The 19,913-nt window shown below is 43.0% G+C and overlaps 3 protein-coding genes across 3 annotated transcripts; 2 read left to right on the plus strand and 1 right to left on the minus strand.

Annotated features, from left to right (window-relative positions):
* Nucleotides 1–7,406: 7,406 nt before the first annotated feature.
* MELLADRAFT_72263 (uncharacterized protein) lies at nucleotides 7,407–8,235 on the plus strand (the record flags this gene model as incomplete). The annotated part of the gene is made up of 3 exons (XM_007411657.1): nucleotides 7,407–7,521; nucleotides 7,596–7,751; nucleotides 7,850–8,235. 3 exons carry the CDS (start codon nucleotides 7,454–7,456, stop codon nucleotides 7,983–7,985), a joined length of 360 nt encoding a protein of 119 aa, XP_007411719.1.
* An 8,924-nt stretch (nucleotides 8,236–17,159) lies between these two features.
* On the plus strand, nucleotides 17,160–17,561 carry MELLADRAFT_30242 (uncharacterized protein; the record flags this gene model as incomplete). The annotated part of the gene is made up of 2 exons (XM_007411658.1): nucleotides 17,160–17,349; nucleotides 17,473–17,561. Coding segments are annotated over 2 exons (279 nt in total), but the record flags the coding sequence as incomplete, so codon positions are not given.
* An 884-nt stretch (nucleotides 17,562–18,445) lies between these two features.
* Nucleotides 18,446–19,913, minus strand: MELLADRAFT_108025 (uncharacterized protein; the record flags this gene model as incomplete). The annotated part of the gene is made up of 3 exons (XM_007411673.1): nucleotides 18,446–18,473; nucleotides 18,671–19,131; nucleotides 19,161–19,913. 3 exons carry the CDS (start codon nucleotides 19,911–19,913, stop codon nucleotides 18,446–18,448), a joined length of 1,242 nt encoding a protein of 413 aa, XP_007411735.1.

The raw sequence follows: 19,913 nt of genomic DNA on the forward strand, positions 1-19,913 counted from the left end.
CAGATACAATCCGAAACTCTTTACCAATGATCGAGCTTGCAGGTTCATTGATTGAAGATTTTGATCACCTCTTTCTTGAAAAATATCCGAATGGCTCAAGCTTGATCCCTTTACACTTATTTAACTACGAGTGTATATGGCAGGTGGTGAAGAACTTTGCAACAGTTGTTGAAGGACAACATCTGCCAGGGATCATGGGCAGTCAGCCAATCCGAGGCACATTTGAATGTATAGTTACATGTATCAAAAAATGGATGTCAAGTTCAAGTTACTCAGCATATCTTGAAGAGAAACAGCAGAAAGAAAGAGCCAATAAATTGGTTTATGATACTGCTGCAGAGATACTGGCAACATACTTGGAAGGCCAGCGTCTCAAAGAAAAGAAACGTAAAGAAAACAAGGAGAAAGCTGAGGATTGAAAGCGAATCAAAATGAAGAAAGATGTCGAAAAAAAAGAACAAGAACAAAAACAATAGTGTGTTCAACATCAGGTAACACATCAAGGATCGAATCAACCAGGTATGTATTCTATGTATTTCAAGACATCGTACTTTTCAGACCATTTCATTTTCTTTTTCTAATGTAACACCTTTTGCAATGTCAGCTCCAGATGATGTGACACCCCAACTGAACCGAGACGGAGCTTCATTTCAATCTTTGGCCTGAAATATGGATTGCAACTTTTCAATCCCTTGTAAATAGATATCCTCAAGATTTTTGATTGCGCTGGTGTCTCGTTCGGTATCAATCAAGCTTGGATCTGCCAAGTGGTCTCGAGCAAACTTCAAGAATCTGTTCATTGATGCGGCTGAGGTTGGATGTTTATGATTTTGATGGATGATCTCAAGCCCAGATCGAAGCCGAAGGCGTTGGATTAGACTACGAAGCTGTATAGATATGATTTTTCAATGTTTTGAAATGAAAAATGCTTCTCTTGAGCAACGTACCAAAGGAATATTGATTGAATACCTTTCCATCAATCTTTGGATATTAGTACCTTGGCCCTGCGTGAACAAATCGGTCATGAGATATTCAAACTGGCTAAAACGAAATCAAAGACTCACAGAATGATTGTAAAAGTACTTGATCCAAAAGTTTTGGACTTCCAAGTAGAAATCTTTGGCAACCCAATGGTTGGCGCGTCCCGATGTTGGGATTAATATGCAATGTTTTAATACTTTAGCCATCTTCTTTGGTAGATATTCCTCTAAAATAAGTATGTATCTTGGAAGATGAGTGGCATAGTGAGATAAACCTCTCATTCACTGTGAAAGAATTGCCCAACGCTTCCACATTGACATCAGACAACCGATATCTCCACCTCGCATTGAATTATCGGCTTCAATTATTGTAGAAAAATCTCTGATCCTCAATCTCATATTGTACAAAGCCCCGTCGCCTGCATCAGCTGCTTTACAAATTGCTTCTCCTGAGCAGTATTTTTCATAACACTCATCCGCCAACTCTTGTGCTGCATTGGCTTTGGTGAAGTCCGGTCGACTTTTTTTTAGAAGCAATTAATTGTCTATATAGATCAAATAAACAATCAGCTTATAATATTTCTTTTATCTTGAAAGGAAGTGAGCATTTACTTCAGTAAAAAATCAAATGTTGCCATTTGTATCTTGTGCACAGTTGTCATCATGAAGCCAAAGTCCGACTTGTCAAACAGATGAGCTGGATTGATCCCCAGTGATGTTGCACAACGAGAAATCCCGGGGTCTTCCAAGTTTTCCACATCACCAAGATACAAACGGACTATTGCACTGGAGATATTCCACATTGTGTGAGAAGCAGCTAGACCATATGAAAGATTTTGAAAGCCTTCATGAGCATGCCCCGCTGGATAACGCTTTTGAGCTGCCCCTTGAAAATTCATGTTTGTACCCAAATCCCCTTCAACAATCTGAAGCCACTTGCCGAATTCAAAAACTTTCACTCCAAGCTGTTTCATAACTTGCTCCATAAGTTGGCCAATTCCAGTAGCTGAGTTATCCGACGCGCTCATCATCTTGAACATAATAATGTTTGGATCACCGCATCTTGATTTGATCTACAGCAGGAACCGTGGTTGATAGACTTTTCCAACAATGATCATATTCTTTGCTTCCTTTTTCGACACAGTTTTCCAAAAACAAAGCAGAGATCTGCGACTAAGTGTACCTTTTTAAAGTGGGACTCCTCGTGGTCTGTAGGTAAAAAAGAATCCAGTTCAACCGGGAGTTCCTTACTTTTCTTCACAGCCTCCAAGTAAGTTTCCAAATTCATCTCCTCTTCCAAGACATCCTCAAGAAGATGTTCTGGTACGTCATGTAAGTATCCCCATGTTCCATGGAACATCCTTGAATATGAATCAACATTCTTATCATGAACTCTTGCTTCTATATTGATGTTGTCCAGACACCAAATAGGATGGAATTTGGACGCTTTAGAACCCATCACCTTGATCCTTTTCTCTGTTTCGTGTTTTAGTGTTTCCAAGGCTGAGAGTGCTGTTTTACGCGAGGATGTGAGACCAAGGAAATGTAGGTAATCATTGACTTTCTGAGACACGCCACAGGATAAAAATGTGATGGTGTTCTCCAATTGTAAACCACAATGTGCACAATTGCAAGCAAAAGCAAGCATTGAACACATTGTGATGGGAAGCTGATCAGAAACCTCACTGTGATCAGCAGTGTTCTTGTAATTCTTCAAGCCTCAAAGGAAAATAACTCGACACACCTTTTTAATTCGATGGGCTTCAACTTTATACTTATTTTTGGTGGTTACTGAGCCTGGCTCGTCTTCGCCGTCTTCCAACTCTATAATTTCATCTATTTCATCTGGTACGTCCTCTTCGTCCTCTTCGTCATCTGATGGCTCTATTTTAGACTTCCTCTTTGCCCGGTCCTTTTCTCGAAGATCACAAGCATGCTCCAGCTTTGCTAGAATAAGATCATGCAGGAAAGACATGTGCGAGGAAACCAGATCATCACAAAGGTCCTGAGACTCGGGTTCAAAGAAAGAGTGAGTGATATGCTTTGAATCGTAGAACATGCCAGCAGGTGGCTGTCCACTTGGAAGATTTTCTCGGATGATAATTTGCTTTGCCTTTGTCATTCAACAAAAAAACAGCACGAAATCAATCTTTGAAAAACAAAAGGTATGTCTTAACAGACCTCTTTTAAGATAAAGGTTTTCCATCTATCCTTTCCACCATTTGTATCCCGACATATCAAGGACTTGAAACCTGTTAAAACTTCGCTTGTTGAAACCCAGCCAAATTCAGTGCCCCAAGTGCCGCGTCTCTTGGCAATTCCCGAGTCCGTAGAAGTCAGCATTCCTTGAACAAACTTCTTGGGATCAAGTCCAAGGGAATTGATATGCTCGCAAATGTTGATTAATTTGGAAGATAGAGTGTTGCGATTTGACGAATTACTCATGTTGCTTGCGGCGCAGAGGGAAACTGGTAAGTTGGTGACAAACTTTGAGAGGCAGCTATTCACTTCGAGCTGAACTCTTTCCTTGTCCTTTTTTCTTTTGCGTTTCTATACACATCCTCAAACTCTATCGCTCAGCACAACTCAAGTGTTGCTCCCTACGAAATCGGTTTTGAGCATGTATGTCTCTGTAATAATCTCGCAGCAGCCGTTGATTTTGAAATTTCAATGGATCAACTCTTGAGTAAAAGAAAAAAAAATGAAAGAGGACAGATAAAAAAATGAATAGAGCAAAGGAAAGAGAAGAAGGCCCCGCTGATGACCTTATGATTTTTTAACATTAGATACAAGGGAAAAAATCGAGGAATTGAGAAGCAAGATTCTCCCTACTAAAGTCTCAAACTGTTCACGCCCGTTAACTGTGGAAGTTCGTAAGTCCCTCGTGCCTCGGTCATCGCTTGCTATGTTCAAACCCCGCGCACGAGATTTTGGACTTAGTGAAGTTTGATATATCAAGGACTTTTGTCTCTACACACACTCCCGTCTATGCGACTTTGTTTTTTTATCATTTTGTGATCGCAACAGTTACCCGCTGTTGTATCTGGAATCAGTCAATTTCCACGACATGCGTTCACTTGAATTTTGACGTCTATTAAGGACACTCTTCCTCTACTCTGTCTCTCGTCTCACCAATGATTACGAAAAGGCGTACAAGCATTGAATTGTCAGTCTAGCCCTGCAAAACACTGTTTTAGCTTCCTGAAAGATAATGCAAAAACCTACCAGAAAATAATTGGATCCTGTCTGAAGTTCAAAAGTCGAAGTATATCACAGGCGTGAGCGAGAGGCAATTCATCTGAATTTCAATCCATTTGTAAAAGACTGTGGAATACAACAGAATTGAGCTGTCTTACATTGGAGTTCGAGGGAAGTGCAACCGTGCTTTGCAAACTTGCAGGTTTATGGTAGAACGCCTGATATTCAGCGGAATTTTGTGGGGCTTGATGGTAAATCATATGGCTTCCCATACATTGATCGCGGTTCTCGGGTCTTGCATCCAGATTATTTGAGTTTCTAAAGTTGAAGTATCGTGTTCATCCGCCTAAAAATGGGAAACATTTTGTAGTTATCTGCGAAATAAAGCTCAATGATTTCAATTACCAGATGAAAAATGGATGGTGTATAAGTTTCCATATGTGAATCCTATCTGGAGCTGGATCAAGAGCAGATACAAGGAACTCTGGAATTTGTTCCATAAGCATTGCTTGGAATGATATCAATAAAAGACTTTTTTCTTTGCCCCCATAACTTCAAGATTCAGATATGAATCTTTAAATCTTGAGAGATCTTGTGTTGGGCTGCTTCCTAGGAGCTAGTTAGAGACCTCATCTCACCCTCTGGTTTTTAAAAGTATTTATTTGCTTTATTGCATAAAACAATATTCAAACAGTTCAAGAAAAGAACATTAGGATTAAGCCATCCCCCGTCAAAAGCTCAGACTTTGGGCCGAGGCGTGACCCGAGATCTGTGTGACAAGCCTTTGGGTCAGATCCAGTCCCGGTCCCAGCCCCGCACAATACATGTGATTTAACCTAACCTATACATATGTACGTAGTTTGATTTTTTTGATCGATCGAGTTTTTTTGAATTTCCAATCCACCACTTTACAAAACATTCACCAGTACCACCTTCAAACTCAGTATCACTATTCACTTCACTTTGGACTTTCGATCATAAGAAAGCTTTCTACTGAATTGAATGAAGCTTAACCTTTTGATTAGTTTTCATTCGCTCTAGACTCGGTCCAAGTCAAAAAAATAGAAAACTAATTCGATCATAAAAAAACGTAATGGTCTTGACTAGAGCATCTTCATCACGTTTAGGAACACCTTTAGCTTCACCATTACCAGATCCAAACAGACCATCCAATTTATTATCGTCAAATTCAAGTAATCGTTTAGGAGGAGGAGGTACAATTAGTGCTCGTGATAGAGTACTTGCACTAAGAAGATTGAGTGTTGAATCAAGTTTATTATCGTCACCAACTGCTAGTACTTCTACTATTAGTTCACCACCAAGTCCTACTTCTGGTAATCAAAATCTCGAACTTAATCAATTCTCTCTCATTAATTCTAGATTAAACGAACTTCCTCCTAGATCTCCTATAAGTCCTTTTTCAATCAATATGTCATCAAACTTTCAAAATCCAATTTCACCTAAAAATGATGAAATGAAAACTCCTGTAAGGTCTCGTAGAACTCCTAAGAAAGGATCATCATCAAAGAAAAATAAATCGGCTTCCAAATTAGATAAAACACCAACTAGTCGTAATAATACAAATCAAACTCCGATTCCTAATCCCGATCTTCATACTCAGAATCAAGAAATATCGTCGACCAATGAGCTTCAACTGATTACAAAAGAAACTGAAATCGACGGTACGAATTCGGCAGACATTTTGACTACTCATTCTCAAGAAAATCAGCCTGAAAGAACAAAGGACGGAGATACCTCCCCAGCTGATCTCTCGAAGAAGAGAAATGGAGAGCCTGAAAAAGCGCAACCCGAAACCGAAAAATCAACTTTACCAGTGGACACTCAAGCTCAATCACCCCAAAAAGTCCCTCATGATCAAATACCAACCGAAGCACTCAATAAAGCGGCTGAAGTAACTCAGACATTGGTTGTAGAACAGTCAGAGTCCGAATGTATAGCAGAAAACCCTCTGACGAAGTCTCCAGAAGAAAATGTCACTCAAGACGAACCTGATGCACTTCAACAACCCGGCCCTGAACCACATGTTGGCCCTGATACACTTAAGACCCTTGAAAAAATCAACCCACAACTTCCGGAAGCTGATCAATCAAATTCTGCAAAACAAATCGTTAACGATCCAGAGCCGGCCCATGTTTCACCAAATTCCGAGAAAGAAACTACTGAAATTCTTCTGGTGGAGAGTACAAGCGGTATTATTGTAGAAGAACCTGAAGCTGAACGTATCACAGAAGATCTTGTGAAGGAAACTCAGCCTGCCACGACCAACGAAGATCATACGACCTCATCGAACGAAGAGATTGACATGCTTTCTCCTACTTCTTCATCCGTTACCGACCAGCAAACATCATCCGAACCACCTCTTCAAACTACTATGTGCAAGACCAGCACCCAGAACACTCTCAAACTAGGAACAAGTCTTGCTCTCGATTTAACAGATTGTCAATCAACTCTTGTACCCTCTTTACCGATCTTACCACCAAAAGACACCATGGAAATAGAGGAAGATGGTGATGCTACGAAGGAATTAGTAGAAGAAGATAAAATGATGATCGAAAGTGATACTTCAGGTACATTAGATGGAAATACAGAAGAAACGATTTCGCCTCAAATTTCATCAAATTTATCGTCTGTTGCCAATGGAGGATGGACAGAAGAACTTAGAATTGATAATCTTTGTACACCTACTTTAGTTGGATCTGGATCTGAATTTGATCTAGTTCATGGATTACCTCAAGTTAATTCGGAGTTTGAGGTAGAACAAAACGATTCTTTTTTTACTGGTGGCTGTGATGGATCGAATATCAAAGGAGCTCAACAGAAGACCAATTGCTCTGAATCTGAAGAGAGTGATAGTGATTCGGACTCGGACTCGGACTCAGATTCAGATTCAGATTTATCTGAACTTTTGAATAAGGCAAGAAATAAATGTGAGAAGGTAGTCTTACCTGAATTTACAGATGGATCTGATAAAATCTTATTCGAAACCTCAAGTTCAACTAAAAAGAAGTAAGTCTTCCTCTTTTATGACCTTCGTGTATAAGAACCTAATTGTTGATTCTTTGAAATGGATTTTTAGGTCTGGACTTTCAAGACCATTGATACTCAACTCACTTGCACCACTTACAGGAAGTAAACCTACACCTCATTCGACTAAACCTGTAGAATTACCTATCTTGGCAAAAGATAGATTTGGCAAGATGCCACCTCCTTTGGTACCTAATAAAAAGAAGAGTGATAATAAAGTTGCAAAGAAGATGAGTTGGCATGATTTACCTTATCAAGAAATCACACCTGAAGTTAAAAGAGAAATCCAAGCCATGAGGTAAGTCTATTTCTTGCGGAACTGTAAAAATTCCAGGGTACTGATTGATTTTGTTTTTTGGGGGGTTTGTTTAGATTACATGGTACATTGGATCCTAAAAGATTTGTTAAGGGTGGGATTGAAAAAAGGTTAAAAGAACCTATACCTGATCGATTTCAATTCGGTCATATAATTCCTTCGGGTCAATCTTCTTCTACTGCCAAAGAATCTATACCAAAGAAAAGATCTTTGTTAGTGTCTTTTTCGTTTTCTCCTCGTTTTCAATTTCATTTTTTCTTCAAGAAGTTGGTTTATTGACGGATTGTTTCTGTTTTTGAAATTGGAATAGTGTTGAAGCACTTATTGAAGATGAAGAAGCAAAGAAATGGGCCAAGAAGAAGTTCTTGAATGATGTTCAAGCTAAAGGAGCAAGTGGAGGTAAAGTGTTTTGGAAAAATTTAAAACAAAAAAGGCAAAAAAGTTGAAACAAGTAAAGAAGGAAAGGATTTCTGGTTTCTTTTTTAATTGAATACTTTTTTTTTGGTTTGGAGATAAGTGTTTGAGATTGGGTGAAGGGTTTTTGGGGGGTATGGGATGGGTTTTGATTGATGGACAATAAGGGTTTTTTGTCAACAAAAGTCGATCAACCTTGAACAGTTTTTGTTGATTTTTCTTTTGACAAAATTGTTTAAATTTGAACCGACAAAAAGAAAATGAACTTGGAGCAGATTTTTCACGAATTGAGAAGTTTAGTTCCAGAGTTAACAAAGTTCCTGGCAGGCATTGAAACGCGAAGCCAGCGTATGTAGGCCGACTGTGGCCTTCTTGGGAATGGAGGTCATGAGGTCTAGTAGGCAAACAGTGGACCAAAGGAAAGAACTCTGCGGCAGGATAGCTTTCTGAATTTCGCTTCAAACACTAAGTCCTGGTTTGTCTGAGTAGGACCCTTGATTCAGATCCTCTATATCTTGAGCCATTCTCAAGTTTTCCTTGCCATGCAAATTCTGTCTTTTCAATTTTTACATACAATTGTGTCTTTGTGTAATGTTGGCTTCCTCTTTAGATTTTTGAACATTGGATATAAGCTTTTTGGGCATCAATCAGATCTTGAGAAAGGTGCAAGGTGTGAAGGATCTGAGCCAAGTGTGTTGCTTGGAACAAGCAGGCCTTTGATTTCCCCAAGCAGCATTCAATAACCTCTTCTGTTGTAGAGGTTTCTCTTTTGTGCCAGTTTTTCCCCACTAAATCTTTGACTTGACTAAGTCTAATCTTGTGCCTTGTCCATTTGATTGCTAGTCTACCCAAAGCCTGAGACGGTAATCTAGAGTCCATTACATACCGTAAGGGTTCGGGCTAAACGAGCGCGGGGCAGCTCACGGAACCGGGTAACGGGGTCGTGATGGGAGAAGAATTATTTCTGAAACGGAAGAAGGGAAAAATTTTTCCTTCACTTCTCCCAATTCAGCTTCTTCTCCCTCTTCTGCTCTCCATCAGCTCTTTCGCCCATTTTTCCTATTCTCTCAAGATCTTTCAGATTCATAGAAAACTTTTCGAACATCTTCATATCTCTATAGTCAATCAGGTCTCTCCCTCTTAAATATATTCTTCACGCTTTCCTTTTTCAAATGGATTCAAATCAAAAAGAAAAACTAGTAGCATCCAAGAATAAATTGCATCAAATGCATTTAGAGGCGGAAGAGAAGAAGAGAATTCAAGCAGAGAAAGAACGAGTTCAAGCGGAAGATAGGGCAAAGCGGGCTGGATCCAGAGCTCCACAGTCCTCACAGCTTCCTAACAGCACGCTGACGGAGGGAGGTGGTACTAATCCTCATACTGCGGATAATGATGGCGACCCTATTGAACAAGAAGATCCGAGAGACGCCAAAGGGGATGAGGGAGACGATGAATCATCCGAAGCAGAAGGCGGTCCGATTGATTTCAAGTCAGTTTTAAAGAAGAAGATCCTATTGAAAGAGGACGGCTCACGGGTTCCAAGCCTTGAAAAGAATATCAGGATCAAGGGTAAGTTTCTAAAAAGAAATTCTCTTTTTAACCCCTTCTAGCCTCCACATAGTTCCTTCAGATTGTTGGTCTCCCAGGCCAGGGCTGTGTTGGCTTTTTGGCTGCCTGAGGCGCCAGGGTCAGTTTCCTTCGGGATCTGACGGGATTGCAGCTTAAAGCGCTCCTTTTTACGGTAATTGGTGGAGACGCTGCCGTCGGCGCGCTCCTACCACACAGCCTTGGGGGTGATGCAATTCATCCTGTTAGAATTGTCACCACAAGGCCGTGACCGCTTCCGCGATATTATGCGCGTTTCTCTAGAGGGTTTCCTCTATTGAGAACCCAAAAGGGAGGCAGCAATCAGCGCCAACCTCTATGATTTTATCATTTATCGAGTTTTATCAAACAGTATCTTACTGATGGTTTCTCGTCGGCCTTTGTTTGGTTGTTGGCGTTCACAGTCCCTTCCGCAGAAGACTCGGACCCCGACCTCCAACCTGGCGTTTCAATCATGGATGAACTCAACCATGCGGTCGAATTCGGCACCGTCGAGGAGGCCAGAGCGACTCTAGCAAAGATTGATGAAGTCTTAAAGCGGACGACTCATTTCGATAATCCGAACCCTCCCCCTAAGGCGGTAACCGTCTCGAGGGCTAGACCAGGGTCGACAGTCTTGTCGAACCCTCCATCAGGGGTGGTACCCATCCTGAAGTCTAGACCAGAGCCGAAGGCCTCGTCCAAACCCTCGCGTATCCCAAGCTCCGCTGTTGAGAGTACGCCAGTAATCTCGGGGTCGAAAAGGAAGTCCTTTAAGGACAGTGAAGAGCCTTCCTCGCCCTCCGACCCATCGGACGGGGACGTTTACATGCCAGTCGAGGAGCCAAAAAAGCGCTCCAAGTCGAAAAAGAAGAAGTCTAAGAAGTCAAAGGACGACCCACCTTCAGATGGAAGCTCTACCCCTTCTGAGTCATCCTCCTCGGATGACTCTTCAGCGATCAGTGCGGCTGAACTCGAGTGTGAAGCCGTGGATTTCACATCCGCCGACCTCCCAGATCTGCCCACCAAGTGGGATAAAGGGTTCAAGAAACTTTGTGATTACGTACCTCTTACCGTCTTTGTTAAGTCGTCCATCGATGAATGGCACGATATGGATGACGAAGAAAAGAAAAAGGCAAAGTCTACGGAGACGTCCACTGAGAAGGCCAGAGAGAAACAAATCACCTATGGCGAGTTCATAGAGATGTGTGACCTTGAGGAACGGTACGCAAGAGAGATCTACGGTCATACGGCGTACGCTGACTATGTCAAATCCCACAAACTCATCGTCTCGAGCCTAAAGAAAAAGCACAACTGCTGGATGGTCGCTCTCCGATACCACCTAGCTATCAGAACGGTCATTTTTCGGCGCCGCAAGCTTATCAAGTCCAAGGTTAATAGCAAGACGGTTGTGAAAGACAAGTTACGTGTACCAAACGGCTTACAAGTTACCGTTGAAGAAACTGCCAGACGCGAAGCGGAGAGAGCGAATGACCTAGGCTTCATCGACAACCCTTATGCGCCTTGGAAACCTAAATTTGGTTTCAATTTCGCAACTGGAAGAGAACCGGTGGACGTTCCTTCAACCTCAGCCCAAGGGAAGTCAGAAGGGCCCCACTCTAACTCAAATAGTGTTGGTTCCTCAACCCAACGAGGAAAGAGAGGCGGTAAGAAGCCTTTCATAAAGAAGGGAAACTACGCTCAGAACAAGGGGTCCAAAGACGGTTAGTCTCGCCTGGTCGTGTAGTTGCTTTGTTGATCCTACACTGACCTTCAAGTGATTTCTCGTTGCCTGACTGTAGAATCCAATGGAGCTGAAGCTTCGGGATCCACTGGCACCTTCGCTAGGAAGAATAACTTCTACAAGAAGAATAACGGGGGAGGTAATGCTCTAAAGTCACAAGTTGCGGAATCAGCTGACAAGTAAGCCTGTCTAGGTCATCAGATCTTATTGGCCCAATGGACTGACCCTTGTTTCATCCTTGTTTTCATCCCTTTTCGGTGGCGCCGCGCTCGATTTCAAATCGCACCTCCTTTTCACATTGATTGTTTTGATGCGGGTCTTTGCTCCTTTTTACTTCGTGGTACGCAATTAAGAGCATAATTACGTTGTCTTGGAGCGGCTATATAGAACAAGACTTCCAAAAATTTTGAAATAAAAATTATCCTCTTGATGCCACATAGATTCTTGATCAGTACTCCTGTACGAGTTCCTTTGCCACTGCCATGTGAGACTGCGGGAGCCTTCGCCCCTCCGGAATCAACCCTGATAGAGGTAAACGAAGGAGATTCCGAAAAATCAGCTTCAGAGGACGAATCCTTAGATGAAGTCTCAAGTGAAGAAAGCGTACCAGATGAACCCCTTCCTCTATGGGAACGAGAAATCTTCACGGTCCCCGTGGATGATCCCCCCTGGCCAGCGCCAGTTCCATGCCGTATGAAGATCAACGAGTGGGAGGAGTTGATGAAAGAATCAGGTCTAGAAAAGTGCATTCCGTACATCAGCAATGGTTTCATAAATGGATTCTGTCTTGGAATACCACAACATACCCTCCCAGATATGCCGTGGTATACTCCGCCAAACCACAAGTAAGCACTGGCGGCCAAGACCCAAATCGAACGTACCCTGGCAAAGGAACTTGAAGCGGGCCAAATAGCGTGTCCGTTTACCCATAAACAACTAAGGGAAAAGTTTGGTTTTTTCCGTTCTAATCCAATGGGCAGCGCGGTAAATGGAGACGGTTCAATACGGTTGATTAATGACCTGTCATTCCCGAAACGTGATGCAAACATTCCGTCAGTAAATTCGTTTGTAAATAAACACAATTACGGAACACAGTGGGACAATTTCAATTGTGTAGCCAGGTTCTTTAGACGCTGCCCAGGGAGATGGATGGTAGCCATCTTCGACTGGCAAAAAGCCTATCGTCAACTCTCGGTCCACCCTTGCCAACGCCGCTTCTTAATCATTATGGATTTCAAGGGCCGTCTTTGGGTTGATCTGGCGGTAGGGTTTGGAGGAGTCGCTAGTTGTGGAGTATTTGGAGCTCCAGCTCACATTTGGAAACAAATAATGGAAAGGCTTACTGGAGTAAGGAAGATCTTCCGGTGGGTCGATGATAATCTCCTGTTCAAGCGCCCCGAAGACGCGGTATCATTAGAGACAGTAGAGATATTAAGCAACAGTTTAGGAGTACAAACGAACCCCGTCAAGAACCATGAATTTGCCGATGAACAGAAGTTCTTGGGTTTTATCTGGAATGGAATGGATCACACTGTCAGATTACCGGTCGGAAAACTTCAGGAGAGACGACAGCAGATTACAGACTTACTTGGTCCAAAACCCTGCTCCTTCAAATCAATCGAACAAGTGACCGGTAGACTGGTGCATACAATGAACATTGTCCCGCACATGAAACCATACGTTAATTCTCTTTATCGAATGATGAAAAGTTGGAAGAATAGAGAGGCCCTTCGTCACCTGACAGATAGAGCTAGAACAGATTTACAAGAATGGGACTTGTGTCTACGTACCTTCAACTCGAGACCTCTAATACCGGAATCAAAAGCCCTAGAAATTGGTTGGGCAGGTGATGCGTCCTTGTCCTTTGGGATTGGTGTACTGGTAGGTCACCACTGGGCGTGTTTCAAGTTCCAGACGGGGTGGCAAACACTGAACCTGTCAGACAAGAAGCAATCCATTGCTTGGGCGGAAACTGCGGCAATTCGCCTTGGCATGTTGGTAGTGGGCCGGCTGAGAAGAGTGGCAGGTAGGCACTAGACCGATCAGTCTACCTATCTTAGGTGTTATGTTTTCGCTGACAATGTCCCCGTCCGCAATTGTCGACAGGGAAACAGTTTGTAGTGTGGACTGACAACACAACATCACAATCTACGGTAGACAAACAGAAGTCAAAAGATGTTTGGGTGAACGAGGAGTGGAAACAAATCCAGCGACTGCTCACCTTGTTAGAATGTAATGTGAAGGCGAAACGTGTCGCGTCTAATGATAACCCGGCAGATGGTTTATCCAGAGGAATTCTAGGCACACTTTTGTGGGCCCACGAAGTCCGAGTGGAGATCCCGGAAGACTTGTCCAAGTTGATGTGGCAGGTTTCCCTGGAACCAAAACTTCCGGTCGGTTAGTCGAACGCCTTTATCTCCCACCAATCCTCACATATCGCCTCTCCTCAATGAGAAAAACAAGGACCAAACCACAGGACAAACCTAAGGATTTGCGAAGAGTGTTGAAGCCGTTCGGAGCATTTAGGAAGGATGCCTTAGGAGTCGATGATTCGGAATCGGATGAAGTAAAGCAACATTTTTTGCAAGGAGCCTGGAGTGACGGAACCTTGAAAGGATACAACTCTGGTATCATCAAGTTGCATAGATTCGCCACGGTCAAAGGAATCGACAAGTCCCTCCTCCTTCCCATTTCATTCACGCTGATGCGGAAATTCGTAGTATGGGCATCTATCAAAGACGAGAAGTTGGCAGCGACGGATGAATCAGTTAAATCCTCGACTCTCAAAGCTTATATAGCAGGAATCAAGGCGTGGCATAATTACCATGGGGTCGACTATCCCTCAAAAGTCGACGAGTCCATTCGCCCTCTGCTGAAGGCATCGAAAACGATCGAGGCAAAGTTGGCGGAAGCAGATAAGAAACGCCCTCCTGTCCTTGTATCCGATCTGGTCATTCTATTCAAAGAGTTGTTGACCAAGGGTGAGCGAGAGCTAGCTATGTTAACAGTAGCTCTAGTGGCGTTCTGGGGAACGGCCCGGCTAGGTGAATTGATCACAGATGATCCAAAGAAATCGACGCCAAGATGGGACGACCTAGTCTGGGCCAAAGATAAATCCTACGCAAAAATCGCCGTCCATAACGCAAAGACCGCTAGCCCAGGAGAAACTCAATGGATTTACCTACATAGAACAGACTCTTTACTGGACCCTATTTCAATGCTAGAGTTGTGGTTCGCGTTCAGACCTAGGAAACCGAGGGACGAAATCTTCTCGTATCTGAAAAACGGCCAAAAGTGCCGTTTGGGGAAAGTAGAAACCATAAATCAGTTCAGGTTAATCTGGAACGAGAAGCGCTCGAAAAAGAAGCAGCTCCTTCATGGGCACTCGTTCAGGATCAGCGGTGCATCTCTCCGATGGAACCTGGGTGCAGATAAGGACGAACTGAAAAGATGTGGTCGTTGGGCATCAGATGCCTACATGATCTATCTCAGGAAGTTCTCGGCGAAAGATCTGAAGTCGACGGTGAAGTTGCTAAAAGATTTGGAGTGGGCACGTCCTACGTAATCCGGAGGTCTAGCGAGCCGCTCAGAGTTTGTCATAGGCTGCCAAAGCGTGCTTCCGTTTCTTCTAAAGGTTTCCGAGAGGTCTTGTACCTCTTTTCTACATGTACTGTACAGGTGAACTTAAATCTCGGTATAGCTAGCTTAGTGAACTTAAAATCTTGGAAAGTTCTTTTACCCACCTTGTTGTTACATGTGAGGGCGAATATCACGTGAAGGTGTAGGGGTCTCACGGAGGACCGAGGGATGGGGTCTTCTCTAGGCTCACGGCTCAGTCCCCCGTGAGTGTTGGGGAAGAGAAGACCTCATCGGGTCTCCTTGTTCTCGACCCAGTTGAGCAGGTCATATCGGTGGTAGACGTCTACCACCGGGACCCGTTTACCCGGGGCATACCCCCACACCACCCCAGTAAGAAAACAACCTTAAACCTCAAAGAGATTAAGAGACCCTTTTTATTGGAAGTGGTTACAAGGTTACCTCCTCGAGGTCTCCAGATTCCTGTAACAACGAACCTACCTTAACAATCTGAGTTGTGTCAGGCGGTCATAAACTCTGACCAACTTGCTACACCCCCTCCTAATAGAACCCTACGGATATAGTAGTGGAAAAATCCCACAAACATCAAATAGACAAGGCATAAGATTGGACTTGATTAAATTAGACTACATCTCACAACCTCTCACAACAGGAAGGCCACACTCAGTGTAAGTCCTTACGCAGGCTTTGGGTCTTACCACCTGCAAGGGACTTTGTCAAGTTTGGTTTATTTTGCGGTTATTTTTTCACCACTTATTTTTTGCCTTGTTGTTTGTATTGAAATTTGAAAAGTGTAAAAAGGAGATTTATCAGGAGTTATTTTCCAGGAGTCTTGATGAAAAAATGATAAGTAGTTTTTGAGATACTCTTGACCCTTGGGATAAAAAGAGAGTACCCTAAAAAGAAGACAAACAGACTGTGATATCAAATCTATTTATAACAACTCTTTATTTTAGGTATTGTTGAATTTAAGCATGGAGGTGGGTGATTGAAATTCTAATATATCAATTAAAACCTACATCAAACTTATTTGGATCTACATCACACCTCATGGGTTGTGTAATCATTTTCTCTTCAATCAATTTCTTTTTTTTCTTCAAGGCTTGATCATGGATTGAATTAACACCTTTCTTTGCAACATTCACTTGTATTGTACAAAAATTATAAACAAAAGTTGAATGTTTTTGTAGGTTCAGAAGCACATTTAAGTATTTGGGGTACACAAACATCAAAAACTCACATGACCAAAAATTCAGATGGGCTGGAATGGAATTGTGTACTGCTATTCACGGCCCCCAGGTAGCAACATCAACATATTCTCAATATATTCTTGTAATGATCTTGACATAACATCACTGTGGGGGCATTTGCCTGTCAAACTACCAAAATCTTCATCATCTGACATCACAAATTTGTAAACACTAGCTCCTGTATTTACAGATCAAGGATATACAGTTCACCAAACTTCATCATATAAATTGAATGAGTTATTGAGCTTTGAAGAAAAACTGACAGATTCAGAAGGGTATTTTTGTATTGTAAGAAAGAACACATTCACTTCAATTTCTGTTCAGAAATTGCATTCTGAAAACTTTAATGCTGGTTTCAACAATTACATATACAATCACAGCTAAGACAGGCAAGCTTCAAGTCAAGGTGACAAGATGTGGAAATCCATATTGCAGAAATGGTCACCAATTTTGTGATGCAAGGATTTCTGTTTATGTAGCTGAAAGAAAAACTTTGCAGAACAAATTCTGCAATTATGACTCAACTTGTGCGGCAAGCCAAGTGGATAATATTGAAAGCAGATGCAAGCTGAATTGTGAGATTTGAACCACCTTTTCTCACTATGGTCTGCCTCTGCTGCATCCATCTCTATATCAAAGAACTATCACTACACAAGGTGCAAATGTCTTACAGCATATTGACAGGAAATAAGAGCTGTCATCAAGCAGTATACTGTGGGTTAGGAGATTTTTCCACACAACAATACACACTCAATAAGGAATGTAATTCCAATTGTGTGTAAAGCTCCGTGTTCCATAAGGTGAAATACAATCTTACATCAAATTTGTGCATTATTTCAAGTGAAAATATGTCATGTGTTAAGGCTCAAGTGTGAAATTCTACGCCAAGTATCAAAGAAGTTGGGCCCAAAGCTACCCGCGAGGAAGAAGAAATTGTGTGGGAGGAAAAATCAGTGATGAGAGCCCCAGCTCCTTGTAAGGGAAGTATCAAAGGACCATCTCTTCCAGCTCCTCCGGTCTTGGCAGTTGTAGAAGCTCCAGAAGAGGACTCGGACTCAGATCCAACAGAAGTGGGACCAATGCCGTATAATCCGGTCGCGGGTAAAGCAATGGATCCCAAAGAATTCGGCTGTGCGCTGCGGCCCGGTGAAGGTAGTGCAATGGCTGCTTCCATTGAAGCCGGTGAACGTATCCCTCGTCGTGGTGAGATTGGGTTGAAAGGTCCAGAAAGGTCCACAAATTGAAAAGGTAAGTGACTTTAACAAAACACTCTTGATTTATAACTTCACTTCTCACTGACTATTTTACGATATTTCTCTGTTCATTTATTGCAGTTTGAGCAAGCAGGATATGTGATGTCAGGTTCAAGGCATAGAAGAATGAATGCGGTGCGAATCAGGAAAGAAAATCAAGTTATCAGTGCTGAAGAGAAATCTAAGAGAGAAGGACAAATTATTTCTAGCTTTCGTGAACGTAAGTTGGATAGCTTGTGATTAGTTTTGTGGAATTCTAAACTGATATTTTTGTTTCATTCTCTTAGTGGTCGATACAAAATTACAGGAGACTTCTTAGAGGGACTGTTTTTGTCAGATAAATTCACTGCTATTGTCGCTATGTGATATACATCATCATTTTTGTTTGCGTCAAAGGCACATCCGCTAGGGAGCACGTTGGAGCTGAGATGACTCCAAGACCGATGCTATGCGGTTAGTAGGAGTCTGACGTTGCATTCTGATGACTTGGCCATATTCTGCACGTCCAGCAAACTTGGGTAAAGGTTTCCATAGAGTACTTTACTCTTCATGACACAGATTGTTCTGTGAATATATCGACGGAGATGTTTGTAGAGAGATGTGAATATGTCGTAATCGCATTTTTTTAACCAAGAGGTTGGCAAAGTGTCAGTCGTCGTGCTTCTCTTATATAATCCTGGAATTTCTGAGACTGCCACGTAGAGGGGTTCTCACTAGTAAATTCAGATCATCTAATGTGACGGAGAGGACACTCGTGCTGCGTTTAGGGCCTTCATTGGATGCCCAACTCTTTTTTAAACCAATGTAGGATCGCGACACATTTTTGAAGTGTTGTTGTGTAAGGTTATATGATGTCGGTTAAGAGGATTGATTTCATGTCAAATCTAGTCATGAACCCAAGCAAGTTGACTGCTACAAGGTGTAGTCACGACCCTCAATGGTTCTCTGATTTGACTGATATAAATGTGTGGCTTGTCTTTATTTCGAGATTCAAATATAGTTTAAACTGATCAGACTTTGATATAAAAAAACACCACACAGATGAAAAACTGATACTTATCATCTCACAACAACAACGAGAAATAGAGAAAACTAAGTAAAAAAAGAAAACAATATTCAAGATACTAAAGAATACAACCCCGGACCCAATTCCTCATAATAAAAGATCACCTCACTGATGAGACTATAAAGAACAAGCCTAAAACGGAAACCAGAGTAAGTGAAATCTGAAGAACTATATCGGCAGCATACACTCGAGTAAAAATAACTCACCGATGCAGTAAGCTTACTTAGTAGAAGTAGAAGAAGCGTAAGAAGCATACAAAGCAACACAAAATTTCGAAGCAGCCATAACCTTCATATGAAATTCTGGTGAATAGCCGAATTCTTGATCAGACTCGATATCATCCATAAGGCGTTCTAAGTTGGTTTTCCAAGGAGCTGGAGCCTGGAGCCTATCTACCCGTACTGCTTGAGGCCTGCGTGTGGAGTTCTGAGCGTCGTGCTTGACGGGCTTCTGTGCGAGGTTTTGTTTGGGCTTCTGAGCAGAGCTCTGTGTGAGGATCTGGGCAGGGCCCTGGGCAGGAATCTTTACGGGTGTTTGGGCGGGGATCTGGGCAGAGCTCTGGGTGGGAATATTTACGGTGGTTTGGGCGGGAATCTTGGGAGCTTGGGCGGGAATCTGGGCAGGGCCCTGGGCGGGAATCTTTACGGTGGTTTGGGCAGGAGTCTTGGGAGTTTGGGTGTGAGTCTGAGAGGTGCATGTGCGGGAATCTTTACGGTGGTTTGGGCGTGAAGCTGGGCGAGGGGCTGAGCGTTGATCTGAGCGGGGCTCTTCGTGTGGATCTGGGCAGGGCCCTGGGCGTGAATCCTTACGGGAGTTGGGGCGTGAATCTTGGGGGTTGGGGCGTGAAGTTGGGCGAGGGGCTGAGCATTAATTTGAGCGTTGACCTGAGCGGGGCTCTGCGTGTGGATCTGGGCATGGCCCTGGGCGTGAATCTTTACGGGGGTAGGGGCGTGAATCTGGGCAAGGGGCTGAGCGTTAATCTGAGCGAGGGGCTGGGTCTGAGTCTGGGGGGTGCCCTTGGCGCGGATCTGCGACCTCTGGGCTTGCTGGTGGCTTTGCTTGTGGGCCCGTTTCTGAAGGACCATTTGGGGAGAGCTGCGTTTGTAGACCTTGGCGGGGGTCTCCTGGGGGTGGCTTATCTTCACGCGCTTCTGAATAGGGTTCTGGGCGTGGTTATGGGCATGAGTGCCGATTTGTGCGTGGTTCTGAGACTGAGCGTAGTTGATGTAGTTCTGAGTCTGCTGTAGAGGATGCGGATTGGGCGAGTTCTGAATGTAGTAGATCTTGGAGAGACAGTGGAATTGAGCCTTGAATACTTGTTCTACTTGAAACATAGACCAATGACTCACCCGCTGTGGGTTCACTTGGACTCCAGCATGATAAGCGGCTGCAACCTGGTAAGCGGTTGGTGCGTTGTGGACAACCGTCTGCATAGGTCGATACCTCGGGTCGATCACATAGGTCAT

This window comes from Melampsora larici-populina (genome assembly GCF_000204055.1).
Source record: "Melampsora larici-populina 98AG31 unplaced genomic scaffold MELLAscaffold_26, whole genome shotgun sequence".
Classification (NCBI taxonomy): Eukaryota; Fungi; Basidiomycota; class Pucciniomycetes; order Pucciniales; family Melampsoraceae; genus Melampsora; species Melampsora laricis-populina.